This window comes from Athene noctua, chromosome 3, assembly GCF_965140245.1.
Source record: "Athene noctua chromosome 3, bAthNoc1.hap1.1, whole genome shotgun sequence".
NCBI classification, from domain to species: Eukaryota; Metazoa; Chordata; class Aves; order Strigiformes; family Strigidae; genus Athene; species Athene noctua.
This window is the reverse complement of record NC_134039.1, coordinates 81758034-81773292: the sequence shown is the minus strand read 5'-3', so window position 1 is coordinate 81773292 and position 15259 is coordinate 81758034. Positions and strand designations below refer to the sequence as shown.

Genomic DNA, 15259 nt, shown 5'->3' with positions numbered 1-15259 from the left:
CCTGAGACCCATGATACATTAACAGCATACCCTGATAACAAACATTTTTGCCAATTAATTATCATTTTGTAACCTGTTTTCAAAGGCTTCCAACAACCATAAGGCTACTAATGAAGAGAGTTTGTTGAAGAATACGTTGTCAAGGCTACTGTTGACCTAAATGAATATTTTCGGGAAAGGTCAGGCAGACATCAAAGGCCAAAAATAAGCCTTTGTAATAATAGTTTCTTACTGAAATAGAATTAAAACAAATTCAAACCCTCAAAAGTGCGGGGCTATCTTTTTTCAGGAGATTAAACTGAAGAAGAACAACCAGTTTCAGAGGAGTCTATAGTATATACAGTTTTCCCATCTCCTGCACTTCCCAGACAGCCAAACAATAGAAAAGCCTCTGAAGTAGTAAGTAAAAACTGAGATAAAGAATTATGAATGTACTTTTAAAAGAAAAGTCTGAAAAATGAGCTGGCAAATACAACTTTAAAAAGAGTGGAAAGGACGGAGAGATCAGCAGTTTCATTAGCCCACCACAGTTACGTCAAAAAAAAACCAGAAGGAAAGCAAACATTTTCAGTAGCTAAGATCTGAATTATTGCACTACCTGACAGAATAAACCCAAATAACATTCAAAGCTTCTTGCAAACCATTTTAGATCTGTATCCAGCTGACTCTGCTGTTCCAACTATTCTTTTATTTAGGCAGACAAAAAAAAACTTCCAGTCATCCCCAAGTCATTACAAGATCCTGCCTACAGACTCAGCAGAACATGAGACCAAAGACTCACTGTCTACCAGGTACTTGAGAGAGAAATGTTAACTCAAGAACAGAACCTTTCATGGCACAGGCTCCATTACACGAACAATAATGTGGAAACAAGTGTGAATAATTTTATATACAATGGAAAACTGAGAGGAGTGGCTGATATGCCAGAGGGTCATGCTACCACCCAGAAGGACCTCAACAGGCTGGAAAAATGGGATGACAGGAAGTTCATGAAGTTCAACAAGAAGTGTCAAATCTGGCACCTGGGAGGGAACAACTCCATGCACCAGTACATGCTGGGCACACCCAGCTGGAAAGCAGCTTGGCAGAAAAGGATCTGGGGATCCTGGCAAACACTAAGTTGAACTGGAACCGGCAGTGGGCCCTTGAAGTAAAAGACTAATGATATCCTGGGCTGTGTTAGACAAAAATATTGCCAACAGGTTGAGGGAGCTGATTCTTCCCTGTGCTCGTCAGTGGTAAGGCCACACCTGGAGGTCTGTGTCCAGTTCTGGGCTCCTCAGTACAAGACAGATGTGGACATACTGGAGAGAATCCAATGAAGGAGCACGGACATGATGAAGGGACTGGCACACCTCACGTATGAGGAAAGGCTGAGAGAGCTGGGGCTGTTCAGCTGGAGGAGAGAAGGCTCAGGAGAACCTTCTCAATGTATATAAATACCTGAAGGGAGGTGCAAAGAGGGGGCAGGGAGGGCAGGGGGAACCCACACACACCTCCTGGCAAAACTAATTTCTGATAATCAGTCACCAAACAGTTACAGAAAATACAAATGAGCAAACTGATTATTAGATAACTGAATATCTTTACCATAAGTACCACACTACTGCCCTCTGCTGTCTTTTATTTCCTCATGTACTATGAAGTTGAAAATATGTTGAGAAACACTGGGTTGGGTCTATATATTTGCAAAACCCTACTCTTCTGTTCTCTCTGAATTAATAATTAAAACAAAAAGTAGAAAATTCATCTATTAACTTTTTCTTCTAATTGTGGGGAGATGAAATAACGTGTCAATGTTCAACAATTCTTAAGACAATAGCTGAAAATAAAACACAAGTATATAAACACAGAGCTCAAATAATCGTATGAAAACATGCATCTTTCAAAGAATGGTGTTACGGAATCCAGGATGTTTCCATCAGCATAAGACATAGAAAGAAGAAAAAAGAAAACTCATCCTCGGTAGATATATAAGCATAACTTAAATAAAAATACAGGTTCAAGTTCTGTATCACATCTTAGCTGATATTCAGCCAAGGCTAGTTGTCACAAACTCTTGCAGTTATTACTAATTTTGTTGATCCTGTAGAAAGGACAAGTGGACACTAGATGAGGCCCTACCACCTGGGAATTCAAAAGGAGCTTCTCATGCAAAAGGAAATTAGACCTGTAAACTGGACCTTCCCATTGTGACACAAGAGAATATATAATATGAACTAAAAAGCTTACAAAGCAAGAAGAAACAAAAAACTCTCAGATTTGGAATATTCCAATTTAGCTATCATCTCAAATAATGAAGTCCATAACATCCAACATTCAATGTTGCCTCCGTGTAAAAAAATCTAGAAAACATACAACCTCCCTTTCCTTCCCCTGCCCCAATCTCTCCAGCTCATAAACCAAATTAGTTCCTGGACAAGAAACGAGGCCACTATCACGCAGCACTAGTCTGAAGAATGGGAACTGGCATTCTTGCTGCTGCAAGATATAAAACTGGTTTCCTTGAAAATAAAACCACTTTCTCAGTTATGTCAGGAAGAGCTGCACAAGCAGCAGAGGGACTCTGCCACCTCAAAAAGAATCAGTGATGAGAAGCATAAGAATTAAAATCTGAAGTCTCACAAGAAAGTATATCTATAATGAAAAGAAAGTATATTTATAAAGGCTGCTGCCTTTAGAGTTTCTTCAACTTCTGTGGGTTGCATAAAAGGAAGAAAAAGTAAAAATACAAGAGCTGCTCAACCTCATTCAAAAAATCTCAGGAATGCAAAAAGGGTTCTTCATTAAGGTTCTGTGTTCAGACTCTAAACTAAGCAGAAACTTGATTATTATATTCTGTGTGAATGCCAGACAGCTAAAAATTGCCAGCTACCCTGATTGTTTCTCTTCTTCCTTTCCCTCTCAATTTAGGCAACTTCAATCACAGGCAGATGAAGGTAGACAGTGAAAGGCAGAAACACTTTGGTGGAAATACTCAAATGGGAATATAACATATAACAGTTTTATTTAATCTTTCCTGAAAGTTATGATCATACTAAGCCAGGAAGGATTTACTATCTGTGGTGGTTGATTGTACCCTGGATTATTAAGCAGCAGAATACAAATAGGAAATAAAAGCATAAGCTAGAAAAAGACCACACTGAAACACAAAGTTTGCTGCTCTATGACACTGCCTGCATAAGAAATGACTAATGGGGAGATGAAAGCTTTGTTTTGACAAATATCAATCACTCAAAGACACAAGGGCAGTTACACACTTCAGAGACTGGTGTCTGCAAGAATCACGATGCCTCCACTGAAAGAAAGCCTAAATAATCATATAGGAATCAAGGAGTTTTATACACAAAGAGGAAGTCAGGCAAAAAATGCCAGGAGGCCTGCATGGGTGAACAAGGTGCCCCTGGACAAACTCAAACACAAAAACAAAGCCTACAGAGGGTGGAAGCCAGGACAGGTAGCCTGGGAGGAATACAGAGAAATCGTTCAAGCAGCCAGGAATCAGGTTAGCAAAGTGAAAGCCTTGATAGAATTAAAACTGGCCAGGGACGTCAAGGGCAACCAGAAAAGCTTCTATAGATACGTCAGCAATTAAAGGAAGACTAGGGAAAATGTGGGCCCTCCCTAGTACAAAACATGAGACCTGGTTACCCAGGACATGGAGAAGGCTGAAGTACTGAATGACTTTTTGCCTCTGTCTTCACCAGCAAGGACTCCAGGCACACCACCCAAGAGGCAGAAAGCAAAGGCAGGGACTGGGAGAAGGAAGAACTGACCACTGTGGGAGAAGATCAGGTTCAAGACCCTCTAAGGAACCTCAAGATGCACAAGTCCATGGGACCTGATGAGATGTGTCCCTGGGTCCTGAGGGAACTGGCAGATGAAGTTGCTAAGTGACTATCCATCATATTTGAGGAGTCATGGCAGCCCAGTGAAGTTCCCACTGACCAGAAAAGGGGAAACATTATCCCCATTTTTAAAAAGGTAAAAAAGGAAGATCCAGGGATTTACAGGCCAGTCAGTCTCCCCTCTGTGCCCACGTGGATCTTCCTGGAAACTATGCTAGGGCACATGGAAAATAAGGAGGTGATTGGTGACAGTCAGCATGGATTCACTAAGGGCAAATCATGCCTGACAAGTCTGTTGGCCTTCTACGACAGGGTTACAGCACTGGTGGATTAAGGAAGATCAACTGACATCATCTACCTGGGCTTTTGCAAAGCATCTGACACCGTCCCGCATGACATCCTTGTCTCTAAGTTGGAGAGACATGGGTTTGATGGATGGACCATTCAGTGGATAAGGGATTGGCTGGATGGTCACACTCAAAGAGCTGTGGTCAACAGCTCAATGTCCAAGTGGAGACCAGTGACAAGTGGTGTCCTCAGGGGTCGATGTTGGGACTGGTGCTGTTCAACATCTTTGTCAGTGACATGGACAGGGGGATCGAGTGCACCCTCAGCAAGTTTGCCAACAATACCAAGCTGTGTGGTGCAGTTGATACGCTGGAGGGAAGGGATGTGCCATCCAGAGGGACCTTGACAGGCTTGAGAGGTTCAACAAGGCAAAATGCAAGGTCCTGCACATGGACTGGGGCAATGCCAAGCAGAAACTCAGGCTGGGCAGAGAATGGATTGAGAGCAGCCCTGCAGAGAAGAACCTGGGAAGCTGAACATGACCCAGCAATGTGCAATTGCAGCCCAGAAAGCCAACCCTGTCCTGAGCTGCATCGAGAGGTGTGGCCAGAATGTCAAGGGATGGGATTCTTCCCCTTTATTCCACTCTCATGAGACCCCTCCTGGAATACTGTGGCACCACCTTCTTATGTAGAAGGACATGGCCTGTTTGAGTAGGTCCAGAGGAAGCCACAAAGATGATCAGGGGGCTGGAGCACCTCCCCTGGGAGGACAGACAGAGAGTTGGGATTGTTCAGCCTGGAGAAGAGAAGGCTCTGAAGCAACCTTCCAGTGGCCTTCCAGTACTTAAAGGGGGCTACAGGAAAGATGGGGGGACTCTTTATCAGGGAGTGTAGGGATACGATGAGGTGTAAGGGTTTTAAACTGGAAGAGGGTAGATTTAGATTAGGTATTAGGAAGAAATTCTTTAATGTGAGGGTGGTGAGACACAGGAACAGGTTTCCCAGAGAAGCTGTGGCTGCTCCCTCCCTGGAAGGGTTCAAGGCCAGGTTGGACGGGGCTTTGGGCAACCTGATCTTAGGGTAAGGTGTCCCTGCCCATGGCAAGGGGACTGGAACTAGATGATCTTTAAGGTCCCTTCCAACTGAAATAATCCTGCGATTCTACACAGTTATGGAGTTGTACATGGGTTCGGTTTATTGTGTCATCCTTTATTACCTGTAAATTGTGGCGGGCGGAGGAAGCAAGCAGCCGATTCAATGTGAATGATAGAGCAAGCTTCAACTTTATTGAAAGAAATCACACCTTATATAAGCACTCTACAATAATCATGCATACTACTCACAAATCTATTGGATACACGTAAAAGGCTACATTATAATATCCCAGCCCCTTGTGGCATTTCAGATATGTCACAACATCTTCCCTCTTCTGGCCTGCCTTTTCTTTCCCAAGGTTGTTTTTACCATCAAGGCCATTGTGTACCTCAGTTTCTCTCTTTGTTAACATAACAGTCCTTTGTTAGCATAACTGTACCCTGGGTTTTTTCCTTTGTTTACCTCCGATGGCTGCAATCAGCTCCTGCAGAGACCCATGGCCTTGCTCTCTGCAAGCCGTTCTCCAACAGTAAATCATTACCCAAATATTGTAGAGACTGGCACATTTCTAATCTCAATGTGACAACTCTTCCATCTCTTTCCAGTTCCTCATGGTCACATATTGCTTCCCTCCACTCCCCCTCTTCCCCACCCTTTTTGGTTTTAATTAGGTTTAAGTACAGAAGTTCTAATGGGAAAACAGTGTGAATTTCCCAGAGCCCCATCTCTCTCTTGAGATATTCATCTGCAATAAAGATCGGGGAAAGATGTAAATTGAAGCACCTCGCGCACACACACACACACACATCAGTGTTTTAATGTTTTCTCATTAATTCTCCTTGTGAAGTTATGACAGATAAAGATAGGAAGCAGCCTATAGGCAGCTCTGCAAGGGTATTAAATGAAAACTGTATTTTGCAATTAAGCATATGACAATTTTGGATAATGTAATCAAATATATGGATTCATTTACAGTATGTGTACAGTATGAACAGATTTCTTCCAGTCAAAACTCTTTCAGCTGTACATTATGAAGGCTCATTACAAATGGGCTGTCTAAAATCCTGTATTTTGTACATACCTGTTCTATCCCTGAGACCATCACCTTTTCTGACTCTCCCTTGCTCTCTCTTTTTAAGAACACAAGCATCTCTCAAGTATGTCATTTTCCAAAACCAAGCCACTACTACAATTATAATCTATAAGCCTACAACATTATTACTGTTGTTGCTGCAATGTTCCCTTCATTGTTGTTTCTGAACAACACTGATTTTGGGAGCAGCCTGACTGCACTGAAACCATGAGAGTGTCAGGTGAAGTGAGTCTTTTAAAATTCAGGCTGTTCATTTTCCTCACCAATTTGTTTCTCCAATGTTAACCACTTTATCCAATCAAGCAAAGACAGAAAGCAAGAGTCAGGATTTGTACTTGCAACTACTGCTACCGTGCTTTACGAAGGTGAGCATGGAAAGCTGGTGCCTTCTTCCAACACACTTTCAGATAAAAACTGTCTTTATTCGTGAGTTTTGTTCAACCTTAAGAACATCGCCAGGCTTTCCATAAAGAGCAGTGACAAATAATGTCTGACTTTCCACTGCATGCTCAGGGGTGTAGGGTGGAGGGAGGGAGAGGCCGATTCTTTATTCTTCATGTTCTGGTTCACTTACCACATAAGATACAAGAAAGAATAAGGAAAACACCCTTGTTTTTATAGCCTTATGTGCTGTGCCAGGGTTCAACAATCAGTGAAAATTCTTCCTAGCCTCAAGCAAAGTTCATTCCCTTTATGAACATGCTGAATTATTCCCACTACTATTTATAGTTCAGCCTATAATTTGTTTCATGAACTGAAACTCTTTCTGTTCAGCTGATCTGCTATACCTTCTGCATGCTTAGTGAATAGAGGATTATTCAAGTTAAGTCAGTGTATCATGGACTGACGTTATCCGTGGCTGAAGAGGAAAACCACTGCTGCTTAGACAACACGTAGCAATTGTGTTACCTGAAAGGTCATATTCAACATTCTCTTTGCAAATGAAGTAGCTGTAACACAGGTTTTTTGATCATCCCTTTGACTTGGGAACACACTTGACCTTCAAATCACCCAACTGCCACAGTAAAGAAACAAAGCCACAAGTGTTATGACCTCTAGCTTCTCCTTCCAGAAAAGATGACAGGACAGAAAGTAGGATTATAAGAAAAATTTGGGAAACAAATTATTACTTTTTCATGCATTCACTTCATATTTTAAGAAAATGGATTTGCTATCTTCTTAGTTATACCCTGAAAAACATGAACCACTGGCTTTGGTATTTTTAACAAAAGCAAAGTGCAAGACATGGCTGCTAGTCTCAAAACCAAAGGCAGTAAGCAGACATAATGAGTAGAGAACACCCTGAGTAAATTTTTCCCTCTACTTGAATTGTAGTAGAGCAGAGATCTGAGAATCAGGCTAACAAGTATTCTGGTCTCAATCTCTCCCTTTAAAATTTTCCACTTTGCACAGAATAATTTACTAAAACAGAAGTCTAGTAAGGGAGTGAGCTAATGCTGCAGGCAGTTATCCTGGCAGTAACCTGGTATGCATAACAGCTGTCCCCTAGTCCTCAGTGAAATACAGGTGGATCAGCAGCATCAGAAAATACCAACAGAATCCCCAATAGAAAAGGCAAGTTTTAAGCCCTACTGAGGAGAAGAAGGAATTTTAATTGTGGAACCTCATATTCTGTGCATTATTCATAAACAGTCACAGGAACAGTTATGAAAACCTCCCCAGAACACAGTGTTGAGAACATACCATCTCCAGCAAGTTTTTTTCCAGCTGAAATTCTTCCATAATTTTAAGATGACCAAGACTACAATTCCAGCAAATAAACTACTCACATAGAAATCCCTATCTATCTTTTAAAGCAAGTAAAAGCACTTAGCACTTAATGGCATACCTAACATAACCCACTTTCTGTCATTACCCCAAGACGATTATTTGTTGTCTGAGTAGGATAAAAAGAAATCTGTAACTAAAAATCCTGAAAGCAATTTAAAGATTATTAATGGGCAATTCACTTCCTTAAAATTCACCTGCAACTTCACATAGAAAATAATTTTACTTTTTTTTTTCCCCCCCAAGTCAAGAACTGTTGTAGCACCGCTGAGCACTGTTAAGTAGCTGCCAGCAAATTTCAGTTCTTGCATATTGACTCCAAAACAAAAGAGCCCATCAAGGTATAAAGTATTCTATTCAAAAGTAGATCCCATTCATACCATCAAAAAAATGCACTTCTCTTGAGGATTATGAATGCTGCGTTTCATATTATTCACAGAAGCAAACAGACTTATCCCAAGGGGAACAGGGCACTGAATGGTTTCCTATACTTTTTACCTTCTAACTTACAGAGTGCAACTCTCCTTTTAACAAAGCAGCCAGGCATCTTGGGATATCCTAAGATATCTGTGCTGGCAAGTGTGATAATTTAAACATCAAACTATGTGTCCCATGTTATGACTAATCAGTTTCCTTGGAGAGTTTATTCAAGGTCGTTTTCACTGATCCATGACTGTAAGCTATCCTAGGCCCTTCAGTAAACCTGGGCTGCAAAAAGGGGGGCGGAAACCATAGAAAGAAAATCCATAAAAAAACCCTCATAGGTCTCAGTAAGGTGCTACCAGTAACTCGAAAGAGTAACTTTAAATTTAACTATTGATTAATACAATATCCAGCTTACAAAGGAATAAAAAAAGTTAAAATTCATAACCCTTGAAAGAAGATTGACGGTTCCTGAAGAATTCAGCTATACCCATTTAAAGGTGTCTCCTCTTTACAAGTTTATAAAGATTTTTCTTTGTTTCATCCTTTGCATTCTCAAAGCCTAAATAAAACCCAACCTCTAGCTCTCTGCAAGACAAGACAAGCAGGTCTGATGCTTCAGCGCTCCAGAGATTATTTTGTAGACATGAACAGGCTGTGTGGTCCTAGTTCCAATCCCACAGTACAAGTGCAAAGCAGTACAGCACACAATTGTTACTATGAATACATTAGAGAGCCCTCTCGCAGTATTGCCCTTAGAAATTCCTTGCATTTGACCACCAGTTTTGCTGGGTTGTTATCATTATTGGGTTATTATGTATTATTGCATTTTTGAAGAATAAAAAGTCTTTTTCTTTCACTGTGGGGTTTTGGGGTTTGTCTCAGATCTCATAAACAGAAACAATCAAATTTAAGGTTATACATTCATTCCGTAAGTGATAGCTAATGAAAAAAGCATGCATAACTTTTACCTTTTCACTATTCTTGTATTTTTCCCAGCTTTTCAGCATCTTAAGCCATTTTGTAGTTCTTTCAATTTCAATATGCTTTTGCTGAAAAGAAATAAGAATTTTTTAGTCTTTAAAAATTAACACATTCTAAATTCTTTGTTTTCTAAAAAAAATGAGAAAAAGTTTAAACATAGCATCATCAACATTTTATCACTTATGTGAGAAGAGCAACAAAGAGGAACTTAAAACATCCAAAAAACCAGCCAACCAAAAACTGAACAGAAACCCATGTTTTCAGCACTACATAAAGAATTGTATGTTGTAACAGGAGTTTAAGCACAAGATTTATAAAAATTTCTTCTCTACACATTGTTGGCAAGGACAAAAAAACTTGGGTTTGTTTTAACACTTAGTAAATTTTCAGGCAAATAATTCCTGCTGCAAGCTTCTTAAAAGTCAGTTGACTTGGCAGTAATGACTTGCCCTAAACATAATTAAGCTACTTGATCACACAAACCATCCCTTCCTAAAAGGAACAAATTACATGAACAAAAACAAGTGCATGCAAGTGCAACAGTGCAGTAGCAAAAGTGGGAATAAATTCTAACTCTGGACATTATAAACTAGAAAGCCTTGCTATAATTCTTATCCTTGGCTTGGTACATTTTTACCTAAATGGCCCTATATCTTAACTTCAAGGATTTCTTCTGAAAGTAAGACCTACTTGCTTAAATTATATTACTGACACGAATATTTCGGTAACAAGGTGATGAGAATTCAAAACAAACTTCATCTTCTCAATATAAATACTTAAGTAGTAGTATAACATGTAACATAATAAATATGTGAATTCCACACATTATTTATCTTATGTATGGCTTTAAAAACATTGGACAACCCTACTACCTTAAAGATTGCCATACTGTCTATGAAAACCTTGCTACAGTTGCCATCGCCTTCTTGAATTTGGGAACCAAACAAGCAAGTGGAATTAGTCCCCGAAATTTCAAGACACTAGCTCTTCACAGCCAATAATCTGTATTTTGCTGGCTCCAGTGATAAGATTTTTAGCATGTATTTTTACAGCCCATTTTTACATGCTGTAAAGTAGGCAAGGTGTCTCTGATTATGCTAAAAAATTAACTATATATTTTTAGACTTAACACTATTTCAACTCCTTCATAATGCTTTGGAGCTGAGGATGAACACTGGAAACGCTAAAGCAGAAAAACGTATCTGTGTGGCTGTTGCTTTCTCTTCAAAGATGAATATAAACAAATACTTAGGATTTCTTGTAAAGGACAGCTCCTCTACCTCCAACTTCAAATCTAGGGCTTAATAAAAACAGGAAGAACATTCTGTTTCATATGGTTAGTGATGCAACCTGGTAACAATGTAAGAGTTTAATTTCAAAGCTCTGCAGGATACTGAAAACTTATTAATACTTTCATTAAGTATTCATTAAGTCAACTTGCATCTGAAATGTTGGAAGAAAATATAAAATAAAATTATTACTTATTATCTCAATAGAATTCTAATTTTAATTCTAGCTTCTACTCATCAGAATTCATGCTTTTTTTTTCTTGGCTATCAATGCAACAAAATGGGCAAAGCACTTCTTTAATCCAGGAGCCCAAAGCCTTGCACTTGCATAATTACAACCTGATGACTGTTTAGGTCCTCTCCAACCACAATTCAGTCCATGAAGTATCCTGGGAATAAGTTAGGTTTGGTTTTTTAAGTTATTTTTATTTGAATGCAACTGACATAAACCTGACAAAAGTATAAGAAAGTTATGGGGAAAGAAGTACCTCCACTCTTTCAACCTTAACATATCTAACTATTTATGTTGCAATCAACTGCCCACATTCTTGTTCAGGTTCCATGCTGTATTTGGCAATACCCCAACCACTTTCTTTTTTTAAAAAATTATTACAACCAGTTAAGAGTTAGACTAGAGGGGAACAGTAGAAAAAACTACCACTTCCTAGATTTCATAGGTTTCACAACACTGTTTCTGATTCTCCACAATCGCAATCCCATTAAGAAATAAGCATTTTTAACATCTCTTAAAGCAGATGTTCTCTGGACATAGTTTAGATTGCAGGAATAACATTGCTATCAAGTCAGGAAAGGTCTCTGACCTCAACAGTTTGTTCAGATAATTGGTAAGAAAAATAAACCCCTATCTGCTCCCACCATCTCTTTGTATGTTTGATCTACTTTCAAGATTCTTGGTCTTTTGAGCCAGAAGCTCATTTCAACTGTATGTTTGTTCAAGCTTTTATGTCTTCTGTATCAATTTATCCCAGTTCTCAAGCGATGCTACTGTAGTCAAAATAGCAATTATTTCTGTATTCTGCTGTTGAAAACTTTTAGCTATTTTTTCCAAGTCTGAATTATGTTCACTTTCATGTCTAACAGGTGCAACACTGAAAACATGGATAGATCTGATGCAGCCCATTGCAGAGCAGAGGGATACTGCTGCTGCTCTTTTAGGCAAGTTCCATGTAGTTGTCACCAAAAAAGAAAGAAAAAAAAAAAATCCTTTTATCTGTCTTCTGAGTACATTTTACACTTTGAAGCATTTTTGCCATTGGGAATAAACAGAATCCTTAACTGAAGCAGAGAAGGTTTCATACTCTCATGTCAGTAAATAACACACTACCAAACGCAAAAAAAACATGCAGTTGCCAGCATCCATCTTTTGTGCAGCACCCTACCTTCCTGGAGAGCAAGTGTGCTAGAGCTGAGGCATAAAGCAAAGCTTTAGCAGAAGCCTCAGACAAAGCCAGAACTCACTGAGCTGTTCCCTGGAGAATTTATAATCAAGTAAACTAAAGACAAAACCAAACAAAATGAAAATTACTTCATTTTCCGGAAAAAAAAAAAAAAAAAAAAAAAAAAGTCAGACACAGACTCTAGATTTCCTAAGGTCAGTTCTCTGTCTACCTTTCTCCTCTAGATTATTTTACCTCTCCTAGTTTTATCTCAAATGTGCTGGATGATTCATCTGAAGCTTAAGTAGTTCATAATGCAGGACAATGATTCAATGCATTTAAGTCACCAAATTGCCCAGCAAGTTAATAAAGCATCAAAATTACTCTGCATTCACAGCAGTAACAGCCATTCTGAAAGTATTATGCACATGAACACAGACACAGAAAACCCAGCTTAGGCTTTACACTAGAATGTATATGAAGAATGGAGATTCAAAAGTCACAAGGATACGCAACCTTTTACATAAATTGCAAGCGAAATGAAAACATGACTTGGGAATAGTTTTAAAATCTCTAAGGCAGAACTTAACTTTAAGCTACATTAATAAGACACATTAATTATCCTATAAATGTTATCTTGAAAATCTTAAAGATTCAAACACCACTGACAGAAGACAGATAAACCTTAAACCAGCAGAGGTCAGGATATCATCAGGAGTATAACCAGGAGTCTAATACAGGAGCATTATTGTATGGTTATAAAAAGACACTATATTTACAATTTAACATTGATCTAATAAATACAGTTTCTATGCTGACATTTTGTCTGAGACAGCATGAATACAATATGGGACAGAGAACTGAGACACTATTTTCCCAAAATAATTTAAGGCTAACTACAAAGCCACAGTGAATCAGAGCTTCAAAATACATATACCACAACATTGCAAGCTCCCTAATATTTATTCTCACAGACTCAACACCCTGCTGTGTCCTTCTGATGGAAATGAAATTATATATACACTCACTACATTATTAAATGTTATGAAATATGGCAGGAAAATGCACCTACTTCAGGCTGTGTACACAGAAACACACATGAATGCCAAACAAAAGGGACTCAGAAGTTTCCTTCTTTTATGAAAAATGTTTCTTACTAGCCCTACACCGAGGCTCAGAATAACCCATTTTCAGAAGCACTGCCACTCTTAACACTCAGGGAGCTGAACTGCCTTAGAACAAGTCACTCCATCCCTTTTCCATGCACTCTACTGATTTATGCAGCCAAGAGGGCTAACTTTAAATTTACAGCTTTAAATATCTTGAGTCTTCTGATGATACAGAAGATCAATATGGACAACCAAGAAGGATCTGGTCTTGGAGATAACAACAGGCCTCACAGACCAAGGGGAAATACCAACAGTAAGCAGGCCCAGACAAGTAGAAATTTAGTTCCCAATGATTTTAACAGAAGCCTTCCACTTTCCCAAAGCATCAGTTCCCAAACTTCTCCTCCAGGACCCTCCAGCAGCAGGATTTTTGGACTAGGGCCTACACCAGCTGCTGGCAGGGCCTGCATGTCCAGAATATACTTGGCTGGTCCACTCAACATTACAAGGGAGGTCATCACGGTTCAGTGGCAGCCCGGATATCTGTGACCATTTACCAAACTACATTCCTCAGGGGACAGTAACATACACCTCAGCATCAAAGCCACCACCTCACTTGGACAATCCATCCATCTAGCACAGCCGATAACAGCTCATGAGACAGACAATAGTTCTCGCTCATTCAGGGCAGAGCCGGGTGTGATCTCTTAAATAGGTGTTTTCTTTACTAGGCCATGTAATAGGTGACGAAAATTCATGTCTCACTGCAACTAGTAAATGTAAGATCTTGTGGGCCCCAAGGGATCTGTGGGCGAGTTAACATGGCCTCAAGGACCACAAGTCTCTATGGGACTTAGAACGTGTTTCTTAGGGAATCCAAATCATTAAAATGCTTCACCTCCTCATTTCACAATGATTTATATTTTAAAAGTCTTAAATCTGTAAACATTTACTTCCTAGTCAAAAAAACTGGAAGACACGAGACTTACCTTTTCTATTGCTGCATCATGGACAGGAAGCTCCTCTGGACTGAAAACAAAGACAAAGTTCATATTACTCTTAGTTAATCTTGGCACCAAATCATTTCTGTATTATGATGTGAATTCTTACAAGTAATCATTTACAGCAGCAGTATGTAGTAACAAGTAAACAAGAATTCTGCACTTTAGAGAACTAAGAAAACGACACACAAGAACCTTTTTTAAACACAGTAAAACTCAATATTTTAAGTACAGAACTAAATTTTTTTCAGTCTTAAACCTTCTAAATGAAAGTAGCTGCATAGCTTCAAAAGACAAGCACTTAACAGAAAGTTTATTTTTTCTTTACTAAAAGAACCCTGTGCTGTACTACTGGATTGAAACCTAAGTGAACTGTTTGTTTTGTTTATTAGATCATGCTACTGCTAGCTGAAAAACACCTATTCAAGGTTTTCCTCCTTTACTACTCTGTCCTGTGAAAAACACTGAGGCTTTGCTTGACATGGGAGAGTTCACTTCCATTTTCTCAAAACTCTACAAAACTCACTCTGAGCAAGAAGGAGTAGGTGGTAGGGAAAAAGAAACAACAAAAATCAGTTTTATTACTAGGTATTTAAATAATATTAAAAAATACAGTCCTTTCACTTCTTCACCAAACTCTAAAAAGGCAGGTTATGAATTGAAAGTTTGAAAAGCAGCCTTTGAAAAGACACATTTTCAGACTTCATATTATTTTAGTTTCATTCTGAGGGCTCTAACTTCTGTTTTTCTTATCAAAGAAACTTGTGTTTTGCTTATCAAAAGTAACTGGACCACTTTGATGCCAAATGAGCCTCTCTTCCTTTGCCTGCATCATCTGCAGCTCCTGAAAACATAGCAGCTCGTCTGTAAGTAGCAAGGCTCCCTTTTTCTGCTCTACAAATCAGATAAATAACACACCCAACAAAGGCCTGTTTAAAAAGG

The 15259-nt window shown here is 39.1% G+C and overlaps 1 protein-coding gene across 5 annotated transcripts in view; it reads right to left on the bottom strand.

Moving 5' to 3' along the window:
• Positions 1–15259, bottom strand: part of USP6NL (USP6 N-terminal like) — a 133095-nt gene that overhangs the window by 38420 nt on the left and 79416 nt on the right. For all 5 annotated transcript variants that reach the window (XM_074903503.1, XM_074903504.1, XM_074903505.1 and 2 more), the window contains 2 exons: positions 14306–14345; positions 9509–9589 (listed from right to left, as the gene is read on the bottom strand). In XM_074903503.1, the coding sequence (XP_074759604.1) occupies positions 9509–9589; positions 14306–14345 (121 nt within the window). The remainder of the gene's footprint in view (positions 1–9508; positions 9590–14305; positions 14346–15259) is intronic.